The sequence below is a fragment of the Sciurus vulgaris genome (genome assembly GCF_902686455.1).
Source record: "Sciurus vulgaris genome assembly, chromosome: 5".
Lineage (NCBI taxonomy): Eukaryota > Metazoa > Chordata > Mammalia > Rodentia > Sciuridae > Sciurus > Sciurus vulgaris.
Window position 1 is genome coordinate 160,227,955 of NC_136465.1, and position 20,913 is coordinate 160,248,867.

General features: G+C 35.0%; 1 protein-coding gene across 4 annotated transcripts; it reads left to right on the forward strand.

Annotated features, from left to right (window-relative positions):
- The first annotated feature begins 947 nt into the window (after nt 1-947).
- On the forward strand, nt 948-20,809 carry ACTR6 (actin related protein 6). Of its 4 annotated transcripts, XM_079141386.1 has the most exons (11): nt 948-1,099; nt 4,098-4,215; nt 4,983-5,051; nt 7,005-7,128; nt 8,497-8,632; nt 8,714-8,770; nt 14,069-14,167; nt 14,257-14,335; nt 17,033-17,204; nt 18,363-18,501; nt 20,105-20,809. In XM_079141386.1, the coding sequence occupies exons 1-11, from the start codon at nt 1,032-1,034 to the stop codon at nt 20,232-20,234; spliced, it is 1,191 nt and encodes a 396-aa protein (XP_078997512.1). In that variant the 5' UTR covers nt 948-1,031; the 3' UTR covers nt 20,235-20,809. The 4 variants fall into 4 exon arrangements, with proteins under 4 accessions (XP_078997512.1, XP_078997513.1, XP_078997514.1 ...); XM_079141387.1 differs by lacking the exon at nt 4,098-4,215 and having other exon boundaries at nt 958-1,099; nt 4,983-5,065; XM_079141388.1 differs by lacking the exon at nt 4,098-4,215 and having other exon boundaries at nt 1,051-1,099.
- The last annotated feature ends 104 nt before the right edge of the window (nt 20,810-20,913 follow it).

A 20,913-nucleotide genomic window follows, 5' to 3' on the forward strand; every position in this document is an offset into this window, starting at 1 on the left:
TATGAAATATAGGCCTGGAGTATTACAGGAACACGTAGGAGGAGAACCTAATTCCAGGAATGAGAAGTGAGAGGGAGTGTGACAGGAAGCCTTTTTTTTTTGGTATGGGGACTGACAGGGGCGCTTAATCACTGAGCCACATTCCCAGCCCATTTTTGTATTTTATTTAAAGACAGGGTCTCGCTGAGTTGCTTAGGGCCTCGCTAGATTGTTGAGGCTGGCTTTGAACTCGCTATCCTTCCCAAATCGCTGGAATTACAGGCGTGCACCACCACGCTCCGCAGGAAGCCTTTTTTTAGATGAGACACAGTAAACTAAGTCCTGAGGAACAAGTAGGCAGAAGAGGGGACTGTGAATGTGAGTTTAAAAGCAGGGCGGATGCCGGGCTCCACCGCGCCCTCCTGTAATCCCAACGGAGTGGGATCGCAAATTCGAGGCCGATCTCAGCAATTTAGCGAGGTCTTAAGCAATGAGTGAGACCCTGTCTCAAAATAAGAACTTTAAAAAAGGACTGGGGATGTAGTTCAGTGGCAGAGCGCGGCGGGATTCAATCCCCATTTAAAAAAAAAAAAAGTTGGTTGACAGAACAAAGCATATGTGATTCGAGGTTGGATCCTACAATCGGATGGGAATGAGGCTGGAGAGACCTCATATCCAATTCCATGCTACATATGGTTTTGCACTTTATTCTCCAAGAAATGTCGCTGTTTGAACAATAGCTCAAAGACACACCCACACACACAAAAACCGGTCCGCTGCAGGGGTTGGAAGAAACCTGCAAGTGCAAGTCAATGAATGCATTTAGCAATTCCTTCTCGTAGAATCTCGCCACCACCTAAACAGGTTAAGCTTGGAAACCATGGACGCCCGCTGACAAGCAGTCTCGCTCCTTTCCGGCGTCGTCCGTTGCTAGGGTAACCGGAAGCGCGGTCTGTCGCTCCGCCCAGCAAAACCATAGAGAACCGGAAAAAGCCTGAGCGGAAGGGTCGGAAAGGAAAGAAGCGGGTCGCGGAGGTGTGGTTGGTGTTAAAATGACGACTTTAGTGCTGGATAACGGAGCCTACAACGCTAAAATCGGCTATAGCCATGAAAATGTCTCGTAAGTATGGGCTTTCTCCGAGGGACGAGACGTAGCCCGGGGGTTTCGCGTGCTGAGCTTCAACTCCGAACATCAGCGAACTGCAAACGCCCTCGCGCGGCCCTAACCTGAGCCGGGAGATGCGCTAGTTGGAGCTGGGTTAGAGGTTGTGATGCTTTGAACTGGAATTGATTTTAGTTTTAGTTTTGGGGTGCGCAGCTCCGGAAGTGGGATGTGTCTTTCGTTTCCTAACAGGCTTCAAGAACTGAGTTTCTGACCGCGGGATAGGTCGACAAAATTCATGAACCTTCAGAAATCGTGGGCAACATTTTTGGTGTATTTGCATTTTAGGAGAAAATCGCATTTGGCGATTATAGGCTTCATCAGATCCCCAAAGGGTTCTGTGACCCTCCAAAAGTTAAAAACCACCGTTTGGGATCTAGAGACATTGAAGACTTTGAAGCCCACTGGCTCACCTGGTCGATTAGGCCACTGATACAGAAATAATACGATGACATTCAGGAGGTGTACATTCATAAAATGTGCTTATGTTTAAACTGATCAAATTCACAAATGATTCTTTGTCTTACTGTTTCTCTCTCTATTTGTGATGGTGGTGAGAATTAAATCCAGGACTTTGAACATTTGAGGAAAATGCTCTACCATTGAGCTATATCCCCAGTCCTGCACTTAACTTCTTTTAAATGTCTTTTTTCCCTTTCTTTTTTCTTTTCTTTTCTTTTCTTTTCTATCTTTCTTTTTCTTTTTTCTTTTGTGTGTGTGTTTGTGTGCGTGTGTATGTGTGCAGAAAGGATTGAACCCAGGGGCACTTTGTCACTGAACTGAATTTTTAATTTTTAAAAAAATTTTTCCCCAGCCCTTATTTATTTATTTATTTATTTATTTATTTTTATTTTGAGACAGGGCCTTGCTGATTTGCTGAGGCTGTCCTCGAACTTACAATCCTTCGGTCTCAGCCTCCTAATTTGCTGGGATCAGAGGCGTGCACAGCCGGTCCTTGCTTGTTTTTGATCTTTTGAGTCAGGTTCTCACTTTATTCCTCAGGCTAACCTTATGCTCCTGTACTTGAGTGATCCTTCTGCATCAGCCTCCCAAATAACTGGGACTGCAGGTGCCTGGCTCATTTCTCTTTCTTCTCTTCTCTTCTCTTCTCTTTCTTTTCTTTTCTTTTCTTTTCTTTTTTCCTTGAATTGAGGGTGGGTACCAGGAATTGAACTCAGGGGCACTCAACCACTGAGCCATATCCCAGCCCTATTTTGTATTTCATGTAGAGACAGGGACTCATTGAGTTGCTTAGCACTGCTTTTGATGAGGCTGGCTTTGAACTACTGATCCTCCTGTCTCAGCCTCCCGAGCTGCTGGGATAATAGGCATACACCACCGTGCTAGCCTGGCTCATTTGTTTATAAAGAGGGAAGTCAGACTGAGTAGGAATGTACCTTGTTAGTCTTTCTGGAAAACATTTTGGCAGTGTGCTTCACTGTTCATATCCTTGACCTAAATTCTGTTATAACTTTTTGTTTTTACTTCTTTTTTTATTAAATTTTTTTTCATACATGTATATAGGGTAATAATGTCTGTCTCATTCTACCATCCTTCCCACTCCACCACCCCACCCCTTCCCTTACTCTCCTCTGCATAATCCAAGGTTCCTTCATTCTTCACTACCTACCCCACACCATGGATCAGCATCCACTTATCAGAGAAAACATTTGGCCTTTGGTTTTTTTGGGATTGGCTTATTTCCACCTAGCATCATATTCTCTAGTTACATCCATTTACCTGCAAATGCCATAATTTAATTCTTCTTTAAGGCTGAGTAATATTCCATTGTGTATATGTACCACATTTTCTTTATCCATTCATCTATTGAAGGGCATCTAGGTTGGTTCCATAGTTTAGCTATTGTGAATCTATTACCTCTTAAGGAATTAACTAGAGGTTCTCCATAAGTACAAAGATTTTTTTTTTTTTTTTTTTTTTTTTTTTTTTTTTTTTAGTATTATTCATAGTCAGTGTGCACAGTTAGGGGGAAAAAAAAAGGAAAAGGAAAAAAGAAAGCTAAATAAACAAGAACAGTACCCATACAGTGGTGCATTCCTGTAATCCCAGTGTTGGGAGACTGAGGCAGCAGGATCCTAAGTTCAGAGCCAGCCTTAGTAACTTAGCAAGGTCCTAAGTGACTTAGTGTGACCCAGTCTCAAAATAAAAAATGAAAATGTGACTCAGTGATTAAGTACCCTTGGGCTCAATCCCTAGTATTCCCTCCCCACAAAATAAATAATTAAATAAATAAAATAATCAAGAATAGCAAATCGGCCAAATACATTATTATACAATCATGAGATTGACAACAGTGAGCCTATTAAAGTTATGTCCTCCAAGCATGTTTAAACATGTAGAGAAGGTGCTGACAGTGCAGAAATTGAAATAAGCTGGTTCAAAAACATACTGCAGCATTATCCTTACATCATTGTGTGTGTTTGTGTGTGTACATACATATGTGTTTGGTAATGGCTCTGGTTTGTTTTCCTACCCAGATTGTAAACTCATGGTGAGCAGCAACCAATTTAAATGTAATTCCTACTTATACCATATAACATCCTATTAATTGAAAATCTTTGGTTTCATGAAAGCACAGTTTTATGGCCAGAATTTTTAACTTCTGTATCTTTTACCAGAACTGTATTAAAGAGTTACCACATTAAAGATAGAAAGACTAGGACCTTTACCAAAGCCCTGTTTGTTATCCTGGAGTGGCCGAACTAGTATCCACCTGTAACAGTTTCTAAAAGTAATTTGAGAAAGATAAAGGGTCTGGTATAGAACCTGTTACATACTGCAATCATTTTTTTTAAAGGCATTTTTAAAATTATTTAAAGACAAAATGAGTAACACCTGCTCTGGGTATTTTGACCATTAGAACAGTAGTTAAATAAGGCACTTTTAAAATTATATAGTTAGGGGATAATTATGTCATTTGTTTCTTTGTTCCTAGGGTTATTCCTAATTGTCAGTTCAGGTCAAAAACAGCACGTCTTAAAACTTTTACTGCTAACCAGATAGATGAAATAAAAGACCCTTCTGGACTCTTCTATATCCTTCCTTTTCAAAAGGTAATCTAATTATTGTTTCTAGCATTATTGACCAAAGGTTTATATACTATGATGTGCATAGGTCTAAAAAAATTTTCTTCTTTTACTTTATTTTTTTGTGGTGCTAGGGACCAAATTGAAAATATTTTTAGGTCTCCGAGAAATATTGACTTAAATTTTAACTAATATTTAATTATAACCAAAAGTTGAAATTGTCTTGGTAAAAATAAGTGCCCATGATTTAGTTATTGATTGTGAATACTGAATTTTACTTAAATTAAATCTAGGTGGTGTGCACACATGAATTTAAGAAAAAAGCAGATAGAAACATTCTATATATTGGTGTGTCCTCTTAACCCTTGACATCTTGGTTTCATTAATTTGCAAGTTTTTAAACTTTGTATGTACATGTACTGGGGATTAAATTGAGGAGCACTCTACCACTGAGTAACGCCTCCAAACCTTTTTTAAATATTTTATTTTGAGACAAAGTCTCACTAAATTACCAAGGCTGGTCTCGAACTGCAGTCCTTCTGCCTCAGCTTCTCAAGTTGGTGGGATTGCAAGCATGTGCCACTAAGCCTGTAGTTTTTTTTTGTTGTTGTTGTTTTGTTTTAATTTTTAAAAGGAGAAAAACATATCAATATAATTGGTTGGAAACTCATACATCATTAGACTGGAAGAGGTAACCATAAAGAGATAGAACTCAGTGATTTAGAATATATTAATCTGATTTTTAAAAATTGCTCAAATAGTTTTGATAATTAAATTTATTAAAAATTTTTTAGGGCTACTTGGTGAATTGGGATGTTCAAAGACAAGTTTGGGATTACCTTTTTGGAAAAGAAATGTATCAGGTAACAAATTAAGAGTATGTATTCAAATTTTATTTCCATGTCTTAGTCAAATGAAAAATTCAGTCTTACATTTTAAGATTTATAAATTTATGAATGTTTCCAGTATATATTTAAATCACTTAAATATAGCTTTGCCTAGCTTTGATTTTCTAAATATTTAATAAATGCAAATTAGTAGAATGTCTATAGTGTGAGTTGAGATATATTGGGACAATGTATAAGTTTTAATACTTCTAAAGAATGTGTGGAAGAGCACTTTCCTTTAGACACCCAAGATGCCAAAAGGAAAAAAGATTAAGGGGAAAACTAGTGGCCCTAGCCCTGCTGTCATGAAGAAGCAAGAGACCAAGATGATAAATCCGCATATGAGAAAGAGCCTAATAATTTTGACATTGAATAGGACATCCTGCACTTCTTCCATTTGTTAAATGGCCCCATTACATCTATCCTCAGCTGCAGAGGGCTCTCCTGCTATATGTGGCTGAAAGTGCTTCCTGTGATTGACTAGTTCATCCATGCTGTGGACTGCCACACATGTATTAGACTGTTTAAACTGATCCACAAATGCAGACCAGAAACAAAGGAAGAGACAAAAGAAGGATTGTTAACCTGAGCTGAGAAGAAAGCTGCCAGCAAAGGGGATGACCCCACTAAAAGAATACCTGTCTTTTGAGCAGGAGTTAATATTGTCACCTCCGTGGTGGAAAACGGGAATGCTTAGCTGGTGGTGATTGCACAAGACTTGGATCCCATCAGGCTGGTTGTCTTCCTGCCCACTTGTGTCTTTAGATGGGGGTTCCATGCAGTATTAGCAAAGTGGAAGGAAGCCAGACTAGGACATCTTGCTCACAGGAAGACCTGCACCATCCTCACCTTCATATAGCTTAACTTGGAAAGCAAAAGAGGTCTGGATGGGGTGGTTGAAGCTGTCAAGACCAGTCACAAAGATAGATGTAATAAGAGGCTAGGTTATAGCTCAGTTGGTAGAGTGCTTGCCTCGCATGCACAGGCCCTGGGTTCAATCAAATACATATATATATATAGATAGATGTAATGAGATCCACCATCAATAGAGAGGCAGTGTTCTGGGTCCAAAATCTGTGGTTTGAATCGTCAAGTTGGAAAAGAAAAAAGCTAAAGAAACTGCCACTATAAATTGGGGTAAACATACACTGTTGATTTTATTGTGCATAAAAATTCTCCAAAAAATAACAACAGGGCTGGAGTTGTGGCTCAGTGGTGGAGCATTTGCCTAGCATGTGCAAGGTGTTCTCAGTACCACATATAAATAAAGGTCCATCAAAACTAAAAAAAAATAAAAAATAACAACAACAAACATGTAGGGGAGAATTATGTAATCTTTAATATCTTGAAATTATTTTTTTAAAAAGTTTTTACTTTTTATATATATATATATATATATATAGTTTTTAGTTGTAGGTACTCACAATACCTTTATTTTATTTTTATATGGTGCTGAGGATCAAACCCAGCGCCTCATACATGCTGGACGAGTATTCTACCACTGATCTGCAACCCCAGCCCCATCTTGAAGCTTCTTGCCTTTTTCCTTTTAAAAACAACATAGCAGTAGTTACTTGTAGTTTTATCATTCTTTTTTTTATAATTATCTTTAGCAGTTTGATAATATTTTATTAATACTAACATTAAGAAAAGTTGAATTGTGTAATAGTTAAGTGCATTGTTGCTGTAACCAGACTTGCTGAGGTCAAATCCTAGCTTTGTCTCTAAGTAGCTATATGAAGCTTGGTAACTTATTCAACTTTACTGTTTCAGTTTGCTCATCTATTAAGTGGGAAAAATAATAAGACAGTAATCCTGATGAGTGAGGATTATTTGATAATTAAATCATTTTATTTTCATATTTGAAACAAATATTGATGGAGGTCATTACAAATTATAAAAATTTGGGGGATTTTTTTCTTCCCTTAGGTTGATTTTTTAGATACTAATATTATTATCACAGAACCATATTTTAACTTCACTTCAATTCAAGAATCAATGAATGAAATTCTATTTGAAGAATATCAGTTCCAAGCAGTATTAAGAGTAAATGGTAAGTGAAAGTTCATTGAAATTGAACTGTGTGATCCTGGTGCAATAGTGCACACCTGTAATCCCATTTACTCTGGAGGGCGATGCAGAAGGATTACAAGTTTGAAGCTAGCCTTGGTAATTTAGCAATATACCCTGTCTTAAAATAAAAATTAAAAAAGAACTGGGAATGTGGCTCAGTGGTAGAGCTCCCCTGAGTTCAATCCCCAATGCCACAGGGGGAAAAAAAAAAAAAAAAGTAAACAGAAATAGAGTGAAAAAATTCTGAAAATTCCAAGTACTAGGTGGCATTCTTTAGGACTGAAGAAAGTAAAACACAGAATTTTAAAAGTAGCTAGTCCTGTAGAGTTTAGATAATTGGATTTCTCTCAGTATATGTTTTTACTAATATGATATTTCTCCCTAATAAAATTATCAGCCTCATATTTCTATTCTCCAGAATATTGGAGATTATTGGGTTCATTTTCTGTTAATTGTTGTATGCTGCTGTTATTACTGAAATTATATAGCTTAGACTGTTAGTTAATATGACAGAAAATGACCTGAAAATATCATCTAAAAGCAAGTTTATTAAAGGCTATGATTATATTATCTAATTGTGTACATGAAAGTATTTAAATATTTAGCTCATAGAATTTAAATCTATGTAAGCAATAATATGCCATAATGGTTAAGAGGATAACTTCTAGACATAGTCTCAACCAATGGGTGATTTTGTCTCCCAGGGGACTTTTGGCAATGTTCCTCTAACAACTTTTAGTTGTTGCAACTAGGAGGATGCTCCTGGTATCTAGTGGGTATAAGTCACAAATGCTGCTGTGCATCCTGTGATACATAGGAAAGTTCCCAAGAAAGGAGTTATCTGACCCAGAATGTCAGTGGTTCTGAGGTTCAGAGACCCTGCTCTAAAGCGTATCACCTAGGTTTGAATGCTGGTTCTGCTGCTTCCTAATTGTATGCCCTAGGACAAATTACTTAAAGTTCTTTGTACTTCAGGTTTCTCACCTGTAAATTGGGATTGTTGTGTATATTAAAACCCATACTCATTGCATAGAGTTGAGAAAAAAGCCTGGCATATAAATTCTCACTAAAAATTAGCTGCTGTTGTAATAATTTTTATAAGCTAAGAACTTTACTTTTGAAAACTGATGGCAAATTTCTTTTGTATTTACCATGTGTGATTTTTTTTTTAATTTAAACATAAAGATCTCATGACAGTTGTGAATATTATTACAAATTAACATTTTTCTTAAAATTCAAGGGAAATTGCCGTCTTTGTGCTTGCTTTTAGTCTGCTTCCTTTCTTTATTGATTTAAATTAATGGTTTATTTTATTTAATGCATTCTTTTTTTTTTTTTTTCTTTATAGCTGGGGCTCTCAGTGCACATAGGTATTTCCGAGATAATCCTTCTGAATTATGCTGTATCATTGTTGATAGTGGATATTCCTTTACACATATAGTTCCTTATTGTAGAAGTAAAAAGAAAAAAGAAGCAATTATTCGGTGAGTTGTATTTAATTTTCATGTTATTTCTTAGGATGAAATATGTAATAACTGAATTAAAGTTGAATTCTCCTCTTTTAGGATAAATGTGGGAGGAAAACTTTTAACCAACCATCTAAAGGAAATCATATCTTACAGGTAATAATTGGATTTGATTCTTTCAAAGGATGATGTGCTAGAAATGAACTTTCTAGAATAATTTAAAATTATATTTTACTTTAGTTGTAGCTATGGACAGCAATTCTATATGATTGCTTAATAACATATAAATACTAATGACATTTAAATTGGAAAGTTTTTTAGGATATATAATGATAGTACCTACCAAAGAGACAGTTCCAAATTCTAGAAATTTAACATATTGATTATGTGTTAAAAATTATAAATCATGTACATGGACATAGTAAAACAAATTTAAAAAGCACGTAAAGGAAAAGGATCTAAAGTGGAAAACGGATCTGCCCTCTGCCTCTTGGATCAGACCCACTCCACATAATGTATACCATTTGACATTTGAATTGCGTCTTTATGTTTTTAATCTTTATAGACCTTACTAATATATTGATTTTCTGTTTCATTGTTCTTTTTTCTTATTTTCTTTTTCTTTCTTTCTTTTTTTATTTTTTTACTTTTAATTTTGAAACAGCGTCTCACTAAGTTGCTGAGGCTGACCTTGAACTAGTGACCCTCCTGCCTCAAGCCTCCTTAGTCAATGGGATTACAGGAATGTGTCACTGCACCCAGCTACCCTTAGTACATTAAATTTTTTTCTTTTTCTTTTGAAATAATCACAGACTTAGAAAGTTGTAAGAATGGTAGTCTGATATTACTTTAATAACATTTTATATAGCTGTAATAGAATATCAAGACAATGAAATTGACATTGGTACAATGTTATTAACTAGATCATAAACCATATTCAGGTTTTACCAGTTTTTACATGCATTCATTTGTATAAGTGCATGTATAGTTATCCCATGTGTAGATTTGTGTAATCATAACCACAATTGAGAAACAGAACTATTCCTTTACCACAAAGGAACTTCTTTGTATTTCTTTATATTTGCTCCACTTGTGTTTTAGTTAACTTCTGCATTACTGGGACCAAAAGGCCTGACAAGAACAGCATAGAAGAGGGAAAGTTTATTTGGGACTCATGGTTTCCATGATCTCATTCCATAGGTGGTCAACTCCATAGCTCTGGGCCTAGCATGAGGCAAAACATCATGGTAGAAAGGGATGGAGAAGGAAAGTAGCTCAGGACATGGCAGTCAGGAAGCAGAGATAAAGCTCCACTCACCAGGGACAAAATATAAACCCCAAAGGCATGCCCCCAGTGACCTACCTCCTCTACACCAACCCTACCTACCTATAGTTACTACTCAGTTAATCCATTCAAGTGAATGAATGTACTGATCATGTTAAGACTCTCAAACCAATCATTTCACCTCTAAACTTTCCTGCATTGTCTCACACATGATCTTTTGCATGTTACCTCATATCTAAACCATAACACCCACCATATTCCTGTCTCTCCTTTCCATCTCTACATTTTTATTATTTCAAGAATGTTACAGAGGGCTGGGGAGATAGCTCAGTTGGTAGAGTGCTTGCCTTGCAAGCACAAGGCCCTGGGTTTGATCCCCAGCACCACAGGAAAAAAAAAAAAAAAAAGAATGTTACAGAGATAGAATCACATAATAACCTTTAAGATTGATTCTTTTCATTAAACATAATGCTCTACCATTTTCTGTCCCCACAACCCCCATTCTGGAGATAGAAACCAGGGCCTCACATGCTCTAACTCTGAGCTGTATGCCCAGCCCTTTATATTTTATTTTAAGATGGGATCTCACTAAGTTGCCTAGGCTGGCCTCAAATTTTTCTGCCTCAACCTCCGGCATGGCTGGCTCTTAATTATTGAGTTTATAACATTTATATGCTACTTTTTATAGTTCAATCTGTCTTGCGTTATTTAAAGTTTAATTCTAAAAATATAAAACTCATGAATAACATTTACAGTATGATGATGTCAGTGTTATTCAATATAGAACCAAAAAATAGTTGGACTCAGTTTCAGTAAGTTTGGTTATTTAATTCCTCACCCCAGTCATATTAGAAGCAGCAAGCTGGAAAGGGAGAGAAGGTTGAGGCACATTAGGATTTTAGACTTACATAATTTAAACACACACACACACACACACACACACACACACACACACAGAGAATGCTGAAGTAGCTCAGTGGTGGAGCGCTTGCCTAGCATGTACAAAACTGAGTTCAATCCCTAGCACTGCAGAGATAAACAAAAAGCACAGCAATAAAATATAACTTGAGTTACTAAGCATAAAAACAGTGGTAGAAATAGTTCAGGGTATATTTTTCTCCATACAACTTTATTGAAAATTTATTGGAATAAGACATATATAGAAGAGTATGTAAACCATGATCTACAACTGAATTTTTAAAAAGTGAACATACCCATAAACCCACAGCACAGTGGGGCTGGGGATATAGCTTAGTCGGTAGAGTGCTTGCCTCACAAGCCCAAGGCCCTGGGTTCAAATCCCCAGCCCCACAAAAACACAAACCAAAAAAAAAAAAAAAAAAAAAAACCCACAGCACAATTCAAGCAAAATATTACTGCACCCAAATCCCCCTCTGTCCTCTGGTCTGGAAAACTGCCAACCCCTAACAGGATAAGATTTATGTGTGTACCAAATGTATGTACATACATACACATGTATTTACTTATTTTTAATTCACACATAACATTTGTACATACTCATGGGGCAGTGTGATTTCAATACTTGTATACAGTATGGAATATCAGATCAGTGTAATAGGTTTATGTATCACTTCAGACATTTGTTATTTGTTTATATTGGGAATATTCAAAATCCTCTCTGCTAGCGCTTTTGAAATATTTAAATAGCTGTTTCAGCCATCATTGTCTTACTTCACCATGGAATATAAAAATTTTTCCTCCTTTTCAGTTGCGCCCCGGTACCTGTTAACCATTCTGTCTTCCCGTCTACTTCCCACGTGTCCTTCCCAGGCTCTGAGAACTACACTTCCACGATAGGTTTTTGATAGCTTTTGTGTTTTAACAATATAAAAGTTTTAAACCTTATCAGTGGTCAAAAGCCTTTGTAAACAAAACTTAGGTAAACATAAGAAGTAAATTGAAATGAATAGGCTCTACTGTTAGTCAGCTTTGTGTTACTATAACAAAGTACCTGAGATAATTAACTTAATAATGGAAAAGGTTTATTTTGGCTCACAGTTTCAGTAGTTTCAGGCTGTGATTGCTTAACACTGTGCTTTGGGTCTGTGGTGGAACATTTCATTGTGGTGGGAGTGTGTGGTGGGAGAGACCTGTTTACCTCACCTGTGGGAAGCAAAGAGAAAAACAGGAAGGACTGGGGTCCTAATATTCCCTAAAAGTGCTTCCCCAGTGACCTAACTTCCTTCTACAGGGCCCTGTCTCTTATTTAATAGAACCAAGCTGAGCACCAAGCCTTTAACACATGGGTCTTTAGGGGGACATTCTACAACCAAATTATAGTATATATAATTGTTTTATCTTTATATACATATTAGGAGCGCATATCAATCCATGAGAAAACATTTTCCTGTAAAAAATGTGTAAATGATTCTCAGAAAAAAATGAAAAAGGGTCAGTGGCACAAATAGATAATTCTCAGGGAATTGTATACAGTCAAAAGATAACAAATGGATAATTCTCAGACATGAAAAATGTTACATTCCTAGCCTGTCATGGTGGCACATGCCTGCAATCCCAGTGACTCAGTATGGGGGCTAGGCCAGTGGTTGGAGTTGGTGACGAGTCAGGAGGATCACACGTTCAAGACCAGTCTGGATAACTTAGCCAGACCTTGTCTCAAACAATACAAAGAGCTGGGGATATAACTTGGTGGTAATCAATCCCCAGTACCATTAAAAAAAAAAAAAAAAAGTTGTATTTCCTGTAGTAATATCACAGATTCAATTCAGCAAATATTTAGTACTTAGGATCTTAGGGTACTTGGACAAACAAGCAGAAATTCCTCTTCCTTAGGCGTTTACTTCTCAGAGAAAAATAACAAAATGCTGTTTTTCAAACAGTGTTGCAGTTTTTTATATGGACATTTATTGATTGCTGTTAAGACCATGACTTGAAATAACCTTTCTGGTAAACAATTTGGAAATATATTTCCAAATTTGATATTCTGTTTCCTAGAGTATGACTAATTAATGAGGTAATCAGAGATATAGATAAAAAATGCCTGTATTTCATGGATTCTGAGTTGTACTTTTTTCTTTCCCCACATTTTTATCTTTGAAATTGGTTGAATTTCCCAATCCTCGATACCTCAGAATTAGTAGTTTTTCTTCTCATTGGTACAGTGGTACATCTTAGAGAAGATGAAATGTGGTATATAATGATGTTTAGTATACAAAAGTAAAAAGATAAAAACTTTTTAATAAGTACAGAGACTGTGTTAAATACTTTTTTTTTTTTTTTTTTTTTTTTTGTGGTGCTGGGGATTTGAACCCAGGGCCTTGTGCGTGCAAGGCAAGCACTCTATCAACTGAGCTATATCCCCAGCCCTGTGTTAAATACTTTACATGTATTATCACAATCATTTACTTCTTACAATTCTGTTTAGCAGTTTTCAGCATTTATGGGATTTAATCCCAAAGAAGTAAAGTAACTTGACTGCTACAGTTGTGTTTCAAATCTAGGTTTCTGACTCCAAAATCCATGTTAATAAACACACAAGTATCTTCCCTCTGATCTAAACTTCCAAGATTAGGGACATCGATACGTATTGAGGCTTATATCGTACTAAAACAATATTTTAAAAAAATAATAGCATAAGGAAATGCTCATGAGATAATGTTTATATTGATAACAAAAAATAAATGTAATAAAATCTGAGTGCACAGAAAAATATTAAAAGGTTATAACCTCACTTATTTTTTATTTACTACACTAAATATGTATCTTCTTAGATTTGCTTATCAAATATTAAGCATCTTCTGTATGCTAGGTTCTGTGAGCTGATGGATAAAACTTCTACAATTAGAAAAGTAAGCAAAGTGTTAAGGCATTATAGCAATATTCTATTCAGAATTGTTGCAGGGGAAGTTTGCTCTTTAGTTGGGAAATCCTTAATATTAAACACCTCTGTTTTCTGTTTCCTTATCTACAAACTGGACTGAAAACCTGTCCATAGAGGAATAATGTAGAGATTAAATAGGTAGAAATGAGAGTATTCCATAAAGTTAAAAATATTTTATACATTTAAGAGTTTAATATTTTAAAAAACCAGTGACCCAAAATTTAATTTCAGAAAAACATTTTAAATAATAATTGTAAGTTATATTTAAGTTTTCTCCTTTTCAAATTTTACAATATATTTCTGTTAGGCAGCTACATGTCATGGATGAAACACATGTGATTAATCAAGTGAAAGAAGATGTATGCTATGTGTCTCAGGACTTTTACAGAGACATGGATATTGCAAAGTATGTATAATAGTAATCTAATTGAGAATTGGATTTTTGTATGATGTTATACGTAATAAAATATTTCATAAATTTGTTTCTTTTTATAGGTTAAAAGGAGAAGAAAATACAGTAATGATAGACTATGTTTTGCCTGACTTCAGCACGATTAAGAAGGGCTTTTGTAAGGTAATTTAAAAAATTGTGCTAGGCGTGTGGAATACACCTGTAACCTCAGCAGCTCCAGAAGCTGAGGCAGGAGGATTCCAAGTTCTAGGCTAGCCTCAGCAACTTAGTGAGGCCCTAAGCTGCTTAGTGAGACCCTGTCTTAAAATAAAAAGAGTTGGGGATGTAGTTCAGTGATAAAACTCTGAGTTCAATCCCCAGACTCCCCCATCAAAAAAATTTGTCAGTAATATTTCTTCAAGTGACCTTCAGTCAGGTTTGAAAAGCATTTCACATGCAGCTGGGATTGACAGAGCTTAACACAGTTGTTGATGACAGCTTTTCTGGTTGCCATTTTTCCAGTCACATATTGGATTAATAAATTTTTCACTAAATTTATTTGGAAAAAGAACTATCAACCAAATGATAGCACATGGGACAAATCTGTTATAGTTAATCTTTCTCTGTTCTCTGTTTATTTAAGGAGAGTTAGTTTATGGAGCACGCCTGCATTCTCAGCTACTCAGGGGCTGAAACAGAAGGATTCCAAGTTTGAGACCAGCCTGGACGACTTAGCAAGACCCTGTCTTGAAATAAAGAATTTTTTTTGGCTGTACTGGGGATCAAACCCCAGGGCCTTGTGCGTGCAGTGCAAGCACTCTACCAACTGAGCTATCTCCCCAGCCCTTGAAATAAACAATTCTTTAAAAAGTGGGGTCTGGGGATGTGTCTTAATGGTCGAGTGTTTGCCTAGCATGTGTGAGGCCTTGGGGTTCAATCCCCAGTAATCACCATCCCCCTCCAAAAAATAATTTAAATTTATTTGGAAACTGGTTATTTTCCTGTTAGGAAATCAAATTTATTTATTTATTTATTTAGTTAGTTAGTTAATTAGTTAGTTAGTTAGTTAGTTAGTAGTGCTGGGGATTGAACCCTGGGCCTTGTGCATGCTAGGCAAGCACTCTAACACTGAGCTCTGTCCTCAACCCCTGTTGTAAAAATTATTGACATAGCTTACCCAGGTCTGAATTTTATTAATGTTTATCCAATAGGTTTAGATTGAAAAGGGCAAAATCCAGTGCACTTTAAAGTTTTGAGAAGCAGTATGCCTTGGCTTTAAAAATGAACTAGTTTTTCCTTACCTTTGATCAGCTTAGGTAATGACAGTTCTGTGTTCAAGTAAATGTGAAGTTTGCCCTTCTGGTTGCTTGCTTGATAAGGAATGTTGGGAAGTTGAAAATCCTTAGTCATAAAAGAAAGGAGAAATGACAACAGGAAAAAAAAAGAGAAAGTTCTGGGGATATAGCTCAGTGGCTGAGTGTTCACCTAGTATGCATGAGACCCTGATTTTAATCCCTAGTACTGAAAAAAGAAAAAAAAAGAAAAGAAAAGGAGACATTTATAATGATACTCATGTAGCATATTATAGTGAAAAATTTGGATCAGCCTAAATATTCACTAACAATGCATTTTTGATATATTAATTTTATGAAATAAGCAATAGTAAGCAATAGTGAAAATGAAGTAGAGCTACATGATTAGCATGGACAAATCTCAGAAACCTGATGTTTAATAGAAAACAAGTTTTAGAAAGCAGCATACACTTAGCCTATGCAGAATAATAATTTACATTGTTTAGGTACACATAAATAAGAAGTAAAAGATTATGTGAATGATAAATTTCAAATTAAAAAGGCAAGTTTTAACTTATTTACAAAGTTCATTGAGTTGGTTGATGGATACATGAATTTTATGTAATTATTAGTATTTAGCATGCCTGAAGCTTTTATATATGTGTGTGTGTGTGTGTGTATTTTTTGACCAGATTATTGAGGTAAAACAAATCAGAATTCAGCAAGGGAAACTGGCCTCATACAAGATTGGCATTATAAAGTGATTTCAAGGATAAAAACCATGTATTTACTTAAATCAGTTGGAAACTGCTTTCTGATAGAGTGAATAAGTAGTAAAGCAATTTAAAGATTTTAGGGTTTTTTTTTTTTTTTTTTTTCATACGAAGAAACCTTAATAGAATGGAACCACATGTCTAATAAGCATCTAAAGCAGTAATGAAAATAGATAATGATAGGGACACAAGACATAGTAAAGTTTTTTTGTTCCTTGTTCTCTAGAAATTTGAATTAGTATGCTATCATAGGTAGATTATGAAGTTTCTTCTCCTATGTTTTCCTTTTCTTTCTTTTTAAGTGGAGAATGATATATAATGGAGGTCAGGGTGGTGGAGAATGAGAGAAGAATGGGGGAACTTTAGAATATGTAGAAGGAAATGAGAGGGAGGGGGTATGAAAAATGGTGGAATGAAACAGACATCATTACCCTATGTACATGTATGATTACACGAATGGTATGAATCTACATCATGTACAACCGTAGAAACGAAATGATGTACCCCATTTGTGTAGAATGGATCAAAATGCAGTCTGTAAAAAATTAAAAGCTAAATTAAAAAAATAATTTAAAAAAAAGAATGTAGGGAATAAAGCTGCTAGATTATCTTTGGGGGAATAACCATATTAGAGTCAGTAATGTTTTATTTATGTTGTTTTGGCCACAGGAGGGAAGACTACATTTTTCTAATTTTTGAGACTTCTGAAACTTCCAAGGACACAGTTAATATATTTATATTACGTATTGCTAATTATTTTTAGTCATGTGAACTAGATAATATAACTTAAACTTTTTATTTTATTTTTCTGTAAGCCAAGGGAAGAGATGGTGTTGAGTGGAAAATATAAATCTGGGGAACAAATTCTTCGTCTGGCCAACGAGAGATTTGCTGTTCCAGAAATACTCTTTAATCCTTCTGATATAGGCATTCAAGAAATGGGAATTCCAGAAGCTATTGTCTATTCAATTCAAAATTTACCTGAAGGTACATCAATAATTATAGTAAAATATTGAAGAATATAGACTTCCAGATCCCATAATGTATTTAAATAATTCTTACTTGATTTGTTTTGGATTATAAATTTTATTTTGGAAAAGTCATGGTCTATTGAAACATGAAGAAATATATATTTCCATTAATATTCAATTGCTTGAATATTTAGAAAAATTTTAATTCAATCAAAATCAACACTGAATAGAAATTTATAATTTCACAATTGGGTGGTTTTCAACTATTGATAGAACTGACTTATTCTATTATACTTGGACTACACATAGGATTAATTTTAATGAGATTACAGTATAGTGCTTCATAGTGATGTGTGGTTCTCCTAAAGCATGATTTAAGTAATTAATATTGCAGAGTTTGAGTACTTTTCTTCCTCTTATCTTCCTATTTTATAAGGAACAACCTAGGCATTAGAGAAAATCGAGCACATGCAATGTGCTTTCCTTGCATTAAAAAAAAAGAAAGAAAAAGTCATAAAACTATCACCTTCACATTTATTTCATGATTTTTTTATTAATTTCACATTTTATATAAAGTTACTATCATGCCATATACAACATTTTATACTACACTGCTTTAATGTTATGCCATGGAATTCTGTTAATACAAGGAAATTTTTTTTGGTGAACAGAAGCATTGGGTGGGATTTACTGGTGACACTTTGTAGACTTTTAAAACTTATTAACCTTATAGCACTTAATGTTTGCCACTGTATAACGAGTGAACATTCACACTTAGATCCTTTCTTTAAATGTTGTTAAAGATTTTTTTTTTTTTTATTTTCAAAAGTTAAGTATCAAAGAATAAATATATCTTATTTTGGAAATTTGGGCTTACAAGTTTAAAATTTCATGAAAGACCTTTTCATTCTACGGTAGTTTTTAATCTCAGCCTTCATTTTTAGGGAAGAAGAATTATAATTACCAAATGTCTGCTATCAAATGGTACTCATTTGTATAGCTTGCATATGCGTTAGTAGCCAGTAGTAACCCACTCCTCACTTCAGCCTTTTCTTTTAAAGATCTGTGAGCTTATATTGTTTAATGTGTCTTTCCATGTCTTTCCAGAAAGTTAAGTGAACGGATTTTCTAATGCAGTTTTTCTTCCTTTTCTCCTTTTTTTTTTTCTTTAAAGAAATGCAGCCACATTTTTTTAAGAACATTGTTTTGACTGGAGGAAATTCCCTCTTCCCAGGATTTAGGGATCGAGTTTATTCAGAAGTTCGATGTCTCACTCCCACAGACTATGATGTTTCTGTTGTGCTGCCTGAAAAGTAAGTGTTGGTTTATATAGAAACAAAACATGGATGTCATCTTGTAAGTAAGGTGGTTTTTAAGAGACTTGAGTTTAAAACCTGGTTCTTCCACCTTAGCATTTCACCTGTTGGATCCTCATTTTCTTTATCTCAAAAATTAAAATGATAAACCTCATGTTTTAGTGAATTAAATGGAATGAAGTGTAAAATGCCAGCCATCATGTTTGGTACATAACGGGTGCACAATTAACATTAGATCAGTTCCATATAGTAAATCAGTCCTTGTTCCTAAGAGATTTTTAGAGGCAAAGAAATCGAATTATCATTTATTGGATTATCTGAGAAATCATTTCTTGACAGTTTCTGTCAAGATAGAAATTGTAAGAATTGAACCATTAAGTTATGTCAATTTATAAGTTATGGAATTTTTTTAAAAATTCTAAATGTTTTCAATGAACTTTTACTTTTGGTCTTTTTTTTTTTATTTAAAATTGTTTTATATTATCTCCTAGTCTGTTTATGAGAAAGAGCAGATATTATCATTTCCACTTTAGGAGTAAAAAAGTTAAGGTAGAATTTTAGAGCCATAAGAACATACATATTATCTTGTTCAGTGTTCTTATATTATAAATAAACAAAGGCTTATGACTCAACAATAACAGTGACCAGATTAAAACCCAGTTATCTTAGTTGAATCAGGAAATCTTACCAAAAGGTATGTCTAAATAATCCACCGCTAGTGTTAGTAGCAGAGTTGCAAACAAAACCCCACATACCTGACTCTAGTTTAGAATTTTGTTTTAAAGCTAAAGAACTTTTCAAAAATGGTATTTTTCAACAATAATGTTCTATACTCTTTAGAATGTGAATTATATTGAATGTGTGTGTGTGTGTGTGTGTGTGTGTGTTACTGGGGTTTATACCCAGGAGTACTTTACCACTGAGATACATCCCAAGTCATTTTTCTATATTTGAGACAGAACTGAACTAAGTTGCTGAGGTTGGTTCTACTGCCTAATCCTCCCAAGTTGCTGAGATTATAGGCATGTGCCACCATGCCCCACAGAATATTGGTTTTTTATTCTGTATAAACACATCACAGGCCAGGGGATCCACAGAAACAGCTATTATTCTTTTATTCAGTAAATCTTGATAGTGCACCATATATATATATATATATATATATATATATATATACACACACACACACACACACACACATATGTGGGATATATAAATATCTCTCATATATATATGAGATATATAAATGATATCATATGCAGACCCTATATGTAATATAGGGTCTCTTTAAACTGCCCCAGACCTTGAACTTGTGATCCTCCTGCTTCTACCTCCTGAGTTTCTGAGATTATGGGCATGCACCACAGCACTGGGGGACAAAGACCCCAAGATTTTATAGTGGTGACCAAGATTCCTTGCCTTTTGAGTTAACTTGTGAAACTTTTAGTTATTTCTGCACCTTGAGTGATTTTCCCTTAAATTCATTTGACTAGAACTTGCAGCATTTTAGTTAGTAATTAGTGTTTCAAGCTTTCATTTGTTCATTTCTGTAAATCATCAATTGATTTCTGTAAAATCATCTGGGTTTATTTTTTTTCAGCCCCATTACTTATGCCTGGGAAGGTGGAAAATTGATATCAGAAAATGATGATTTTGAAGATATGGTGGTAACAAGAGAAGATTATGAAGAAAATGGACATAGTGTCTGTGAAGAGAAATTTGATATTTAAAAAACATTTCTGAATGAAAGCCTTGATTGGTTGTAACTGAATGAAAAGTTTAATTTCCTTGTTTCTTTTTTTTGAGTTGGGCTGGGGATTGAACGCAGGGCCTTGTGCATGGGAGGCAAGCACCCTACCAACTGAGCTATATCCCCAGCCCTCCTTGTTCCTTTTAAAGGAATTTAAGGATCTGTGTTGCATTTCATTGTAAGGCAAAGTCTTGAATTTATGTAAATACTTTGATCTGTGGCTAATTTTCAAAGATGGGTACAGGTGGGTTACAATAGTAAACTGTAACTCAGCCCATATTTTCACTTTGGAGCTAGGCTGCCATAACAGTGTTTATGCTGTTACTGAAAATATCTTTAGGAGATAAAAGAACAAATGCAGTTCATTTCTTCATAGATGAAACACAAACTTTACTGTCTCACTGCTCTGTTTTCATTAGAAAGTAGTTTTGTGTGACTTTGACTTGGAATTGGCCAAAGTGTTTATATACTTTAGTTCTCTGGTTCTTAGAACTAAGCATTTTATTTAAAAGTTGTAATGTTATTTATACATAATAAAGAAGGCTAATATATGTATGTATAATCTTTTTTTATTTAAAGTACGTTTAAAAAAGAAGAGACTGAAGGAAGTTTACTAAAGGTTTTTTGGTCACTACTATTCTGGCAGAAGTGTGTTTTGT

Excerpts from the sequence above, each read along its gene's own strand:
- ACTR6 (XM_079141386.1), top strand. The coding sequence starts at position 1,032 with ATGACGACTTTAGTGCTGGATAACGGAGCCTACAACGCTAAAATCGGC. Across the intron at positions 8,771-14,068 it reads AAGGAAATCATATCTTACAG|GCAGCTACATGTCATGGATG; the intron begins GTAATAATTGGA and ends TATTTCTGTTAG. Across the intron at positions 14,168-14,256 it reads AGAGACATGGATATTGCAAA|GTTAAAAGGAGAAGAAAATA; the intron begins GTATGTATAATA and ends TTCTTTTTATAG.